The sequence below is a fragment of the Ictalurus punctatus genome, chromosome 23 (genome assembly GCF_001660625.3).
Source record: "Ictalurus punctatus breed USDA103 chromosome 23, Coco_2.0, whole genome shotgun sequence".
In the NCBI taxonomy this organism is placed as follows: Eukaryota; Metazoa; Chordata; class Actinopteri; order Siluriformes; family Ictaluridae; genus Ictalurus; species Ictalurus punctatus.
Window position 1 is genome coordinate 17230533 of NC_030438.2, and position 15340 is coordinate 17245872.

Sequence of the window (15340 nt, forward strand, 5' to 3'; positions counted from 1 at the left end):
GAAGTCTGTTTTGTTGAACTTCTCCATCGTTCACTGATGGAGACTTGAGCGCAAAACTGTTTGTGGTAATTGCTGTGCTGAGGCTATAATAGCAATTTGTAGTCCTGGCCATCATAGCATAACTGTTCACATGAGTTGAGGTCTAAGGCCATCCCCATGGTCTTCAAGTGACACCATCCATAAGCAATCTCAGTGATCTTTAGGCTGCACCACGTGGGGCCATCCTCAGCAGCAGCATGTGACTTCCAATTGATGAGAACTCCAACCGGAAGTAGAGTATCAGGATGGATCAGGCAGGTCCGGAGAGCAGAAGCGGTCAGTATCACTGGTATCTCAGGAGTATCATGTATAGCTTGACAGAAAGAGAGAAGGGGAGATTATTAGGTATGCTTATTGTCCCGTAATGGTTAAGGACACTGTACTTTGCGTGAGTGGAAGTAGGGACTCTGACAAGACTAGCAATGACAGCATAACTAAAAGGGACAGCCAGAAGGCAACACAGACATGAGGGCGCCCTGGGACATAAGGCAGCCAGCCACCCCACCATCAACAAACCAGGGTGAACATGCAAAAGCGAGAGGGGGGGGCGACAGCATCCAAACATCCTAGTTCACCACCACAGTGAAGCATGTTGGAGGGAGCATCATGTTTAGCGTTACTATTGGTCTCCTGCTTGATTCTCTTCTAATCTCCTCCTTACCCAAAAGTCACTGACTTTCGGTGGACAGCCTCCTTTAGGCAGCCGTGCTTGTACAACATTCTTTCCATTTTTTTATTAATGGATTTACTAGTGGGTTTTTTTACAGGTGTATTTATACTGATATCACGTGGCACATAGGTGGACTCCATTCCAGTAATTATACAGCATGACTTTGCATGGCAAGTTGAATACTTACGCAATCACAACATTTACATCTTTCATTTGTACATAATTTTGCGAACTATATTGATTTTTCTTCCACACTTAAATCATTATTCATGACATTCATGACATTAAATCCATTCACAAATTTACCAATCCAGCTCCAGGTTGTAGCAATGTGGAAAAGCAACGGTTGTAGCAACGGGTCCTTGAGCAAAGCCCCTAACCCTCGAGTGTGGATGGAAAAACATCTGCCAACTGAATACAAACATGTGAATGTAAAACAAGCCACCGTTGGTAACATCCATCATGCAGTGTGCTGTAAAAGATGCAGTCAGTGGTGTGTGTGTATGTGAGAGAGAAATCAGAAATCTCAAGGAGAAACCAATAATCCCCGGTGCTAATTTATACTAACGACTCTAGTTTGTGTCGCAAGTTTGCCTTTTTTATTGCTCCATCCATTGTCGTTAAGAGTTTCAGAAGTATCGACTTGCACAAGGTTGGCTTTTGCGGCTTTACCTCAGCAGTGATTTAAATGCAAATTATAAATCGTGACAGATGAAGGGGCCGTGACTGAAAGAAAACAGTCGAGTGGTTTCATGGAAAACCATTAACACCTAAGCCTTGTATGCATATTAAAGCCTTGGAACAGTTTGTTGGTGTGATATAACCGTAACTTATCTAACGTATAGAACCAGGTTTGTTTTCTCAATCTTAATGCCAAGCTTCATCCAAAATGGTGCATACCTGCTGTCCAAACTCATGAGCATCATGAACCCTTAGGCATACTGGTCAAATTAAAGAATACTTTCAGCAATAAGCTGATCCAATCATGGAGAAGTAGGAAGTCATTCTTGCAGAACGTTTGCCGGCTCTGAGTCTGGACTTGGTCGATTACTCAGGAACAAAATAGTTTTGCTGTACGTTGTTATTAAATCAACGCCACCACCAGATCAAACAGATCACCAACATCCCAGTGGATTTACACTTGAATCGCAATTGCAATATGGTAAATAAGTAGAGTAATTCTAAATAGTGTGGGTAATAATCAAAAGATAATCATTTATCATATGTTACATTGTAATGTAATCTCCTGGGGCTGTAATAAATCTAGCATAGACCTCCCACTCCAACAACAGAAGAATGGTCATTTGTGCTTTTTAGTAAAACTGCTGGAGGTATATTCTCTTATGAGGTAGCTGTAGAAGAACGTTTTGTAATGTGGGTTGTGCTTCAGTGAGAATCAGTTCAGTGCAGCTCTGTGCAGGACTCTTGAGTTCTTCAACCTTGGCAAACTTTATGCACAGGGGCATTGTCATGCTGGAACATGATTGTGTCTCTTAGTTCCAGTTAAAAGAAATTGTAAAGCTACATCATACAAAAAGACTTTCTATAGAATTGTGTGCTTCCAACTTTGTGGCAACAGAACCACATATGGGTGTGATGCTCAGGTGTCCACAAGCTTTTGGCCATATAGTGTAATTATCTTCATCTCATCAGGAATGAAAGCTTCACAGTCTTTAATCAATCGACTAAATCGCCTGATATAACAGAGTTTGAAATGGTTAAAGTACAGAGAAACACCAAGCATGCAATATTAGCCACATGCTCACATTAAGGATGATCAAAAGCCTGTTGCCTTACATTCACCTAATATACCCGAGTTTTAAATGCATAAAGTGAAGAAAAATATATCTAAAATTTAAAACACGTAAGGGTTCTTTTCTTTGATTGTCCCTCTGGAGAAACCCTATGAACCCAATAACCCTATAATTGAGCATGTCCAAAACGCTAGTATTCATCAAATAGTGATTAAAAATGTCAAATGGCATGCTAGTCAAATCCCAGAGGTGGCCTCTTTCAGCAGGATAATGCGGCCTGCCACACTGCGAAAATTGTTCAGGAACGGTTTGACGAACATGACAAAGAGTTCAAGGTGTTGACTCGGCCTACAGATTCGTCAGATCTCAATCCGATCGAGCGTCTGTGGGATGTGCTGGACAAACAAGTCCGATCCACGGAGGCCCCACCTCGCAACTTACAGGACTTAAAGGATCTTCTGCTAAAGTCTTAGTGCCAGATACCACAGCACACCTTCAGAGGTCTTGTGGAATCCATGCCTCGACGGGTTAGAGCTGTTTTGGGGGCATAAGGGGGACCTACATGATAGTAGGCAGGTGCCTAATATAATTTAATGTTATGCTGATCAATGTACCTTGCAGTACATTCCACACTTGGATTTTCTTTCCCAATTAGCTCCTAGTTACTGTTTAAACAGTTGTTTTTTTTTCCCTTCTTGACTGTTTTGCACCTTGTGGCCTTGACCTTTTTCTTTTTTCGTGTTTTAAATTGAATGATGTCTACATGTGTTTTGGTCCCAGCTCTGAAGGTCGAGCACGATTCAAGGATAAGCCTCAATAGAGACTCCGTGATGAGGTCCTGTTCTCGCCATGCATATGAAGTAAGTCAGGAGAACAGTATTAATAAACAAGTCTGTATTGATGTAGTTCCTGAGTTTGTTCCACCTGGCACTTTTGAGATTGTTGCCCTGCTTTATGTCACCCATTTTAATGTCTTCAGCTCTACTAATTAGCTGAAGACTTAATAGCAGTGAAGAAGCGCTGCCATCTTTAGCATTGCGTTTAGTCTTCATGTGATACAACAGCACACATACCAATTGTATGAAACTTGTTTATTACAAGCGTAGTACAAAACAACGTGTAGTAATAATGATCGATTTGACAAATATTTACAACAGGCATTTGCTTAGGCAATATGTAGAAAATATACTTATCGGCCCACAAATATGTAGCTGAGCTAACGTTTTCATTGATTAGCTCATTGACATTTCCTCCACCAAGCTTCATTGATAAAAACAAACACACCCTGACAAACATCTCAACGAGGGTGAAGTTTAAATGAAGATTTATCTCAAACTTAATCATGCGACATCAACGTTACCCATTTTTCATATCGATTAGCTTAGCTACGATTAACGATAATTCTCCAGGAGTAGCTTCCTGATATTAACTAGCTAGCCAAGCTCACTAGACAGCTAGCTAATTTTTATCAACTGATTTTTCCGACACATGCTCAAATTTGCGACTAAATGATCTGACGTTTGGCAAAATCGGGATGTACTGTAAGTTGGCAGTGTGTATAAAAACAGAAATGGAGGCTGGACATGACCTCATGATCATATTTCTTTCCAGAGATAACAAAATTGTTTCTTGAAATGATTTTTTTTTTTTGTTAAAAAGCTAGCTATGTACATTCACTACACACATGCATAAAGCTAATAGTATAGCTAGCAAGCATAGCTTCTAGGTGAAATTCCCAGAACAAGGATCTCATAGCACCTTACAACCTTTTCCACCTCGGTGTATAAAAAAGCAATACATCATAATTTTAACCCATAATGTTGGATCCATTCAACAAGTGAAGATGTCCAAGCAGGAGAATGTCAACATAAGAGTGAAATAAGATCAGTCCAGGAGGATAAATAAGTTAACGTCCCATCCCTTGAGTGGGGGTGAAAACTTGCATGTGGTCCGTTATTAGAACCTGCAGCAGAACCCACAGCCTTTATTCTTACAGCAGTTGCAGCAGTATCGGCACAGAGAGAGGTGACTCTGACGCTTCGTCCTGAACAGCACCTGGAAAAGAAAATAGTGAAGAAGCTATAAATGACCCATCAGCCTTTTTTTGGCTTGCCTTAGGACAAGGGTTGAGTGAGTACGCAATGGTTAGTACCTCAGGACTCGTCTCCTTCGCCAACGCTGCAGCCACGCCCTGATCAATACTCCGAGCTGCTTCGCTGTCCTCTGGCTCCTCGAGCCGTACCTCAGGATCGAGCCGTACCTGAGGATCGGGAGCAAAATACGTGGAATTAAAACCGAATCTCGCGACTAAAAAGATGTAAAAATACAGCTTAAATCGAATTTCAATTTATTTACAAATTTAAAAAAAAAAAAAAAAACATAACCAAGAAAATGATGTAAATAAATATTAACACAAAGTTCATGACGCGATTAAAGAAATCAAATACAATTATTTTACGTACAATTGGAAATTTCACAAATATAACTTAGTTTACGTATTTGTTTTTTAATGTTAATGACCAAATAAACAAATCAAAAAAGACTACCAACCATACTGTATACAAATAACTATTATATAAAACAAATACAACTATTTAGGCTAGTTGTAATCAATAATTAAACAAGATATTACAATAAATATACGATATCTTAATTAAATTACAAAATTTATATCAAGTAGATATTAGATATGATATTTTATGAAAATAAACTTCAATACAATAAAAATTACATACAAAATAACAAACATTTTAGTGTGACTATATAAAAATGTTTCAGCTGCGTTTTATTCAATTAAAAATATGAAATTGCATAAAATCTAACTTTAAAAGGAAGTTTTAAGGTGAATAAATGAATAAGTAGGATATTGAAGTGGATGTAAAGTGAAGGTGAAAGGTTACCTCAGATGGTAAAGCTGCACTCTGTAACGCGCAGACGCACGCGATGATGACGGCGACGGCGCACGCGATGCTCATTGGCCTCATTTTGTCTTTTAGTTTTTTCGGGAGGTTTTTTAACCAGTCGTTTTAAAAGAAAGTTAAGAACTTTCACAAACTTTCTTTTCCTGTTTCGGGAAAGGTTCTCCTTCAAAGGTTCTCCTTCTTCTGCTGCTTCTTTTTCTCTCAGGATTCTCGTCTCCTGTCTACCTGAAAACTTCGCGCGCCGAGCTGCCATTTATGCGCGCGGTGTCCAGTACACACGCCTCCTTCAGCACAAGCCCCGCCCCTTCCCGCCAAGCGCACGCTCGGGGCAAACCGAGTGGAATTTCCACATCTAAGTTGTGTAAAAAAAAAAAAAATAAAATAAAAAAAAAAAAAAAGAAGAAAATAATTATAAAAAAAAATAAAAAATGCTTTAATATTTTCGAATAAAAATACAAATTCCTTATATAAATATGTAATATAATATTCATATCATTATCCAGCATCAGTGTTATTACTGTCATAATATATATATAAAAAAATGATTGTCATTATAAATATTTGAATAGTATTTTTAATTTATTTATTTATATATCTAAATAATATACATATTTATATATTTAATCACATTTAAAATAATGTTTTTTTATTTAATATTAAGTAATCTCCCATTATTACTCCATTAGCTCTTTCTTTCATTATATATCCATTTATTTATTTAATTATCTCTCTATCTGTTTATCTATGTATGTTTGTATTTATTTACATTAAGAATTGTGCTTTAATTACATTTGAAATGTTTTTAATTTAAATTTAAACTAATCTGACATTGTTGCGAATTTGTTTTTTAAAAAATAATGTTTTTTTTTTTTTATTTAAAAAATTATTTTAATTAAATTTAAACGTAGATTTTTGTTATATATCCCATGCTCTTATAATTCCAGAAATACAAAGGGGGTGTTTTTAGTCTTATTTCTATGTAGGCTATATCAGTGAACTTTATTTTAATTTTCAACAGTATTTTATTAATATTCTCATAAACGTGCCACAAAATGGAGAAATAAGTGTGGAAAGCTATTAGTGATCATTATTAACAGCCTGACACCAGCTTGTCTTTTACATGCTAATGGTATGAGTCCCTATGAGACACATGGCTAAGTGAAGGAAATCAAGTCTATTTAGACATTTCCATGTCTCTTCACAGAGACTGCTGGTCAGACGGGAATTCTGATGTCCGCCCATAGGAACAGGCTCAGTCATGTTGGGACCACTTGGGATTTGTCACTTCTCCTCATTTCTCAACCCTGGGAATTACATTTTACCCAAAAGACAACGGATGCATTTGAAATTACAATATAATATCATCAATGCTAGAACATGGTACCGAGCTGTAATCTGGACCTCAATTTGGAGTTTATTAGTGGTACTTTCCAATATATTGTATGTAATCAATGTACAGTAAATCATTATAAAATGTTGACCCATTAAGAATAAAATCAGGTCAGGTTGTCCTCTCATGAATGTTCCTACTTTGGAAGAAATGTCAGCCCAAGTGCTGAGTCATGTTTAAGAATCTTTGCATTACACCCTTTCAGTCTCGAGTCATGAAAAATTCCATGCGTCAGGCTGTCTCATTCAGCGATAACCTTTTGCCACTGCATATTGGCTCAGAGTAGCTGACAAGCCTGAGTCAATAAATATAACCCTGAATGGCTCCTGGTTAGATCCGAACATAGTGTCATTGAATTTTTATGTCATGTCGTCATGGACACAACGATGATCAAGTGGATTTCATCTGTGTGTTTTTTTTTTTTGTTAAACTGTGCATTTAATGAATATTTGCCTACCAAAACAAATAATTATTTGTTTCCATGTGTGGCTCTTTTCTAAATAAGGTTTCTGCAATCTGTACTCATCTGCATTTGCCATACTTGCAATAGAAATACAAAATTATGTAGGCCATAGACTGCGGCGAATGGAAATGTTGTCATTGACATTGAAAGGTATAACATGGCATAGATTAAGGTAATTCCCTCCAAAAAAATCGGGCACAAAGCTTCTTTCTACGTAACTCTAGAAATGTAAAATACCTAGAAAGGTAAATACCGCTGACAAAAAGCATCACTGTGGGAAAATGAATAGAAATTAATCAGACCCATTATAGTTTATGATAAAAATGTGTTTGATAAAGTGTTTCTTCTTAGCTTAGGAAAGCAACGCCATTTTCACCCTACATGGTTTATTTGATACAAACATTCTGGAGTTAGTGTTAATGTTAATTTGATCTGTGGCAGTATATATTATTGAATAATTAACATTCATTTGAATACTACATTTTTCAACTAATAAAATGTTAGATAAATTTTATAGATAGTAGTTGATAGCCCTAGCCAATAGAGTTCATTTTACATTAGAAATATTTCATGCAGTTGACATTTTCCCCAAAAAACTGCATAATGCATGTAAAAGTCAGATTATGACCTTTGCAGAATTTTTCGATTATGACACATCTAAGAATGGATTATTTTTCCTATGCCTAATGTACATGTCTACATGTGCACTTTTAAGGATGTGTCTGTCATTTTCCATGTGCGTGTGTACGTGTCTGTCTGTATCTCTGTGTGTCCCAGAGGAAGGGACGACAGCACTATCATAGAGGATCTTCTGGTCAAACAAAAGCTGGCACCAGCGAGACACACACTATCACCCTGATAGGCGCCACTCCACCACCCTCCCCGTCGCCCCCTCTCTCCTGGTCTAGGCCAGTGACCTCTCTGTCTCTCTGTAGTATATCCAGTAATACTAATGCACATGTTCCTGCCCTTTAATTCATCCCTGAGGCATCTGTTTATCTCTGTTTCATGTTTTCATCTGCTTTCATTCTTTCCAAATTACCACTCCTCCCAGACTATGTATTCCCAGAACAACCAAGCATGACTGTTGGTATTAACTGGTCAGATCTGACGCAAAATAAAAACACCACAAAACAAAAAACAGCCTGGGATGTTAGGAAGCCAGGTCAGAAGACACACTTATTAAATGACAATTTATAATGATAGACCATTTAGTAAATGATACAAAATCATTTGTTACGCTCACAGTTTCCATTCACGCAGCAGGAGTTACTCAATTACTTGTGTGCACACTCTGCTGCCATTTAAACACTACATCATATATTTATCTATTTCTTTCTTTATTTAATCAAATACATTTAGCGCATGTGTATATTTAATTAAAAACAAAAAGGATCAGGTCCTATCAGTTGTAGTTTTTATGAAGCACTATAAAAGGATATTTGGTTAATTTCGTACCATGCACGTGGTTATATAAACTGTATTTAAGTTAAACATACAGCCCTGTTTTTAGGTCAAAGCGATGGATCGAACTGGTGAAACCTACCCTTACTCATACCGTAGGAGTTAAAAACCGAAACTACACAATCAACAAGACCATACAGCCAATTTTGTCACAAAACCTGAGACGGTACACTTAACACTGTCCCATAATCCAACAAGCTTCGAGCTCCACTGTCAACTAATCAACCTGTTCCAAACCACAGGGTCAATCAGACCAACCAGGCAACACTTTCTTAGACCCTGAGCCAAAAAGCCAATCATGCACCAATTCCTATTCTCTGGGTCCAAAAAATTAATTATGCCCCAAACTATATAGTCAACTAGACCAACCTGCCAACCTGGTCAACACCCTTGGTCCAAAAGCCAGCCATGTCTCAAACCACAGGGCCAAAAACCCAACCGTGTCCCAAAGCCATAATCCAACAAGCCTCAAACAACACAATCAACAAACCAACCTTGTGCAAGACCCTTGGTCCATAAAACAACCCTGTTCCAAATTGCAGAGTCAACCAGAACAACCAGTGAACCCTGTTTTAAACTGTAAGCCCAAAGTCATTGAAACCAACCAGTCAGTTGGGCCAATTTGGTACAATATCTAAGGCCAAACACTCAACCATAATCCAACAAGCCATGAACTAAACATCCATCCAGTCAACCTTGGTCCAAAAAACAAACTTTGCCCAAAAGAGGGCAACCTTGTTCCAAACCACACCACAAACTGGACCAATTATTCAACCCTGTCCCAGGTCCAGGTGTCAATCAGGAAACTGTCCCATACCCTGAAGCCCATTCAACCTTTTCCTAAACCAGGGGTGTCCAATCTTATCTGCAAAGGGCTGCCGTGGGTGCAGGTTTTCATTCCAACCAATCAGGAATTAAACAGGTGGAAACAGGTGTGGTTCCTGCTTGGTTGGAATGAAAACCTGCACCCACGTCGGCCCTTTCGGGATAAGATTGGACACCCCTGTCCTAAACCATAGGGTCACACAGCACATACAGCCATCCCTGACCCTAATGCTTGACCCAACCAGTCAACTGTGTCCCAAACCCTTGTTCCAGCTGATTCGAACAAACCCTATTCCAAGCCCTGGGGTCAACCAGCCAAGCTAGCCCTCATTTTAGTGAAAATGTCAGACGTGTCTCACTTATAGCTGCACCTTCACTACATGGCCAATCTGCCCAGGAAGTCCCAAGCCTATTCCTGCTCTCCAGCCCCATGGCAGCCAAGCAGTGTGTGAAGCAGTGGCCTTCTCCTCATACTCATGTATGCTGGCTGTGTAATATATCTCTCCCCGAAGCGCATCACTTCCTGTTCCAGACCACTTGTCTATTTGGCTAAGAGTGAAATTGCTGCTTCTTTATTTGAGAATGGTGGAAGGAAAGCAGCATTGCACAGTGATTACTGAAGCCCTCGTTGAGAAGTGTCGGGGTATAATGGGATGAACCTGTATGAATAAATAAAAGCAGCAAGCAGCCTGGATGTATTCGCCCATACAAAACCATGCACACAAGCAACACACACAGGCTAAATGTCAGACTACATCCACTAAAGAAGCATTTATAAAATGTAAAAGTCAACAGAACATGATAAAAAGGAAGTGAAACCGTTTGGCAACAGTTTCATACTGTAGATTTGCATTCTAGCAAAGGTTAAAATGGGGGCATAGGTAGGAAAAGTAACACTATTTGGATTGATCAGCATATAAATGGTAAATGGTCTGCACTTATATAGCGCATTTTTTAAAACCCTAGCAGTTCTACAAAGCGCATTACACCGTGTCTCAGTCACCCATTCAGACACACACACTCACACACCAGTGGTAGCATAGCTGCCATGCAAGGTGCTAGCTTGGACAATCAACCTGTCAATCAAGAAGGACACTTCGGCATGTGGAGTCACGTGACCCAGGAATCGAACCGCCAACCCTACGATTAGTGGACAACCCGCTCTACCACCTGTTTTTAGTTCAGCATATAAAAATGTTAACTCGGTTAACTCCTTATTTTTATGAAAATGAATTCTGCTGACGGTCAGCTTTCACATATGCAGTGTTTTATCCATCTGAATTGATTCATTTATGCAGGTGAGAACAGAGCAGTCATACATGGGTGTGGACCAATATCTGATCGAGACGGTTTCAGTCCAGTTCCAGTCCAACGCTAGCTTGGTTCAATTTCAGTGACAAAGTGAGTCAAGCCTGAATCAATACTACTGCACAAAGTGAACCAAACATGCCATGTGTTTTGGGTTGTGGGTGAAATTTTTCTTTTCGATACGAGCTGATAAACTGTACTACGAGGCCAAACTGAGCCACAGTATAGTACTTAGCTGAAGTGTTGCAGACATGTTCGAGAGATTTGGACTGACGAATCCAAAGAGAAAATACAATCACAATGGATACAATCCCAAACTGTTTTAAACTGGTTATTTATCAAAGTATCTAGCATTTGTTTGAGCGTCAGCACTGTGTTGTTTATGCTTGGGTGATTTTTATGATTTCTATCTGCATTTGTCCATCCATCCATCCATCTTCTATACCGCTTTATCCTTTTCAGGGTCACGGGGAAACCTGGAGCCTATCCCAGGGAGCATCGGGCACGAGGCGGGGTACACCCTGGACAGGGTGCCAATAATCTGCATTTGTTTACTTTTTTTTCCATCGTCAGATTTCTGACCAATGAATGGACGAGGTTTATATATGCATTTTTAAGCCCACCAGTCAACATTTTCTTCGCTTTCTGATCTGTTTAATTGCATACATTACGGAAACAAAACAAACCAAATATGAAAAGTATCAAATTTCACTCCGATTCAATCTACAAAGTGTGAAAGCACACTGTGAAATATAATTTATGACACATCTGTACTCCCTTGCTTATTCTAAAAAGAGTTTTCTGAAAAGGTACTCATTTATTCAGCACTGTTCAGGTTGGACTGTCTGAATAAATAACTAGCTTTTGTCTGGTGGAACAATTCCTATAGACGTGTACGTGCTGCTGTAGAAGCAGTGGAAGGTTACTGTTTTTGAGAAAATGAAGTAGAATAAGCAATTATTTTCCCCAGCATGTAGCTGAGAGTTTAATGCTACGGTCCTGTGGGGCCGTGTGTTTATCGTGGTTATAAGAAGCTCACGCTTGTGCAGCCTTGAGTTCACATGTTTTGATATACTGTTGACATTTCTCAATGCGGAAGAACCCATGGAATCTACGATGGCCCGGCAGTACACAATACAACGGAATTAAAAAAAAAAAAAAAAAAAAAAGCAAACATACCTTAACAACACAATGGAAACGCAAGGCAGTGTCGGCATGGATACCCACCCCCCAGATATTTCTGGTGTTATCCACCGCTGGAGAAATTGTTATGGGCTAAATTTCCAGTATCTAGCAGAAGTGGGATAAATTCACACCTTTAATATCTGTATACCATGTTGATATTTCTGTAAAGCTGCTTTGAGACAATGTCTATTGTAAAAAGCGCTATACAAATAAAATTGAATTGAATTGAATTGAAGTGACAATAATAGCAGAGGTCAGATGGAGTGTGTTTATTGATTGAAAATACCTGACACCAATTTAACCTTATATACATTCAGAATATATTTATGTCACATCCCATTTGTTTAATTGGGTTCTCGTTGTCTACTTTTAGAATTTGTATGAAAATCTGATGATGTTTTAGGTCATATTTATGCAGAAATATAGAAAATTCAATAGAAAATTCACAAACATTCAAGCACCATATACATATTATATATATATATATATATATATATATATATATATATATATATATATATATATATATATATATATATATATATATAAAATGTATTTATTTTATTTTATTTTTGTTAAATCTCATTTTACTAGTACATTAACATAGTAACATAATCTAATAAGAAATAACTACAGTTTATTCAAGATGTCCTTGAATAAAGGAGCGGAAACACACCACTATAACAGCAAGTTGTAAAAGTTCATACATTTCATTTATAACGTATTGCATGTAATCTCAGTGCTAGACAGGACACACTACAAACCCCAGCTGAAGGCCGTGTCGTTGCAGTTATCCTGCAGCGGTAAACACTTACTGAAAGTGTAAAGGCCCAACAAGGGTTCAGAGATCAGTCAAACAGAGCAGGGGACACACAGACGCCTGTCTATATGTAGTAGTCTGTCTGGCTGGCGGCTGACAGACAGGGCCGAGAGGAAAAAACAGGGTTCAGGAAAGAACGTAAAAGTGAGACAGTGCTGAATAAAGGCTGCATGAGCTGAATGAAGCAGGGGGAAAAAAAAACATCACAGACTAGAGAAGACAGCTAGACAGGTGCATGAGCTGAACAATGAGCTGAGACATGACGGAGCAGATTTATGACACGCACAAATCGTGCTCCGTCTTTTCAGACTGCTAACGTCGGATCACACCGAGCAGTTTTAGCTGCAACGAACTGCGCCGAGACTCCTACTTCTCCCTGATGTCGTTTCATTCAGCGTTTATTATAAACAAGCCTCTTCCTCCAGCAGCGTGTAAAGATAATTTATAAGCAGAGCTGCAATCTATAAGGTATCTCTTGAGGAAAAAGCAATGGCAGTGAACAGCGTTCCCTAATGCAAAGATATTGTGCTTTTTAATAACAGTGTGAGAAACATTCCCACAGTAATTCAAGCATTATAAGGAGATGGTCAATAAAACTGATGGTTAAAAAGCTGTTACTGGGCATCACACTGCACTGTACATTCTGCATTCAGACACATCATATGTGCTACGTACCGTATAACCCGGCTTCGAAGTGCAATCACGGAAATGTCAAGGTACACTGCAAATGATTGATCAAAGAACTTTACAGAACAGATTATGGCCAAAACTGTGTTTTTTTCTCTACGTAATTTGACACCTCAACTTCATTAATAACATTAATATTAACAGAAATGTCATTTGGGGTAAGAGGAAAAGTGTGTACATGTCATTTTTGGTTATAATAAAAAAAATATCGTAGCAAACGAACAAAGGAAAAGTTATCTAATATATCTTATCTTATCTAAATATAAGACTATTAAGCCTCTTTCTAGACATATTTACTACTTCCAAGCTTATTCTATTGGCAGATAATTTAGCTTCTTTATAAAAATAAAAAAAAAGAAAGAAAGAAAAAAGAAAAAAATACAATAAGGCTTGAAATAAGCTAAAAGAATACAATATTCGAGAAATATGAGAAATATTAAATGAATTTATATATAATGTATTCAAGATATTTTTGTTCCATTAAAGGTTGTTCTGTTGCTTTATCAGCTCAAAAGTAAATGTTAGTAGATGAGGGACTCAGCTGACATAACTGTGCCCAGAAGGCAACTAACATAATTTCTTTAATGAGATACTCTGAGACCGACAAAGCATATTTGATTAAAACAGCTGTTTCCCACAGTTACAACTGCCCCAAACACACAAACATCTCTGTGCTGTTCGCTGTAAAGTTTTGTTTTATTGCTTTATTATTGCTCGCTTCAAGGTAGGAGATTTGAAAAAGCTTCTTGCAAAGCAGAAAAAAACAGAACAGGCAATATATAATTCGATAAGTTTAAGCCGCAGTAGTAGATCAGATGGTTGTGAGTTTAAAATCGGAGAACTGCTCAGGTCTGGAAGTCTGCTAATGTAATGCGAAGATAAATGCAGCAGCTAAAACTAGAATTATACGTGTGTACCAGCTGGTACTGATCCGATTTATTTCATTTGTGATACAATACACATATTGAAGCTGAGATTTGTCTGATACCTGAGATGAATTTTTAAGCTAATGACGAGCTTAGGATGGAAATCATAATCCTGTCTGAGCTACTTCACTTGGGGGGGAAAAAAAAAGTCAACATCGCACACGTCCAAAAAAACAAAACAAGAGAAAAGGAAAAAAAAAAAGATCAGATCAGAACACATGTTGTCAAATCCAACTGATCCAGTGTTTGAGGCCAATATTTGTCCAATACTCAGTAATAACTCAGCAATGCTAGTCATAGAATTAAATAAATAAACTCACCGTCAGTTATGTTTAAATAAGATTTATAGTGTTTTCATTTAAAATATATATATCTTTTAAAGCTAACGTGTATTATAAATTTGTGTCCAATCTGGGATGATTTCTCCTGCCTAGTTCCCAGTATTCCCAGGATAGGCTCCGGATCCGTCATGACCCTGACCAGGATAAATAGTTACTAAAGATGATGAATGAATGGTCCATCCATCCATCCATCTTCAACCGTTTACTCCTTTTCCGGGTCGCGGGGGAACCTGGAGCCTATCCCAGGAAGCATCGGGCACAAGGCGGGGTACACCCTGGACAGGGTGCCAGTCCATCGCAGGGCGATGAATGAATGGTGATAATTATAATTAAAGCTTTAAAGGTACATTCTTATTGGGCGAAAGAGGGGGAAAAACCTTCTAATTCTTATATTCATAAGCGTTTGACATCAGCTTGACTGATCTTTGACGTTATCATACCTGTCAGTGGTGGTATCACAGGGGGCAGTGGTAGTGGTTTAGCGGTTAAGGCTCTGGGTTATTACTGCTCAGAAGGTCGGGGGTTTGAGTCCAAGCACTGCCAAGCT

The 15340-nt window shown here is 38.3% G+C and overlaps 1 protein-coding gene across 1 annotated transcript; it reads right to left on the reverse strand.

Annotated features, from left to right (window-relative positions):
• Positions 1-3539: 3539 nt before the first annotated feature.
• On the reverse strand, positions 3540-5602 carry hamp (hepcidin antimicrobial peptide). The gene is given in 3 exon segments (NM_001200201.1): positions 3540-4518; positions 4616-4723; positions 5364-5602. Coding segments are annotated over 3 exon segments (291 nt in total). The 5' UTR covers positions 5448-5602; the 3' UTR covers positions 3540-4419.
• Between the last annotated feature and the right edge of the window lie 9738 nt (positions 5603-15340).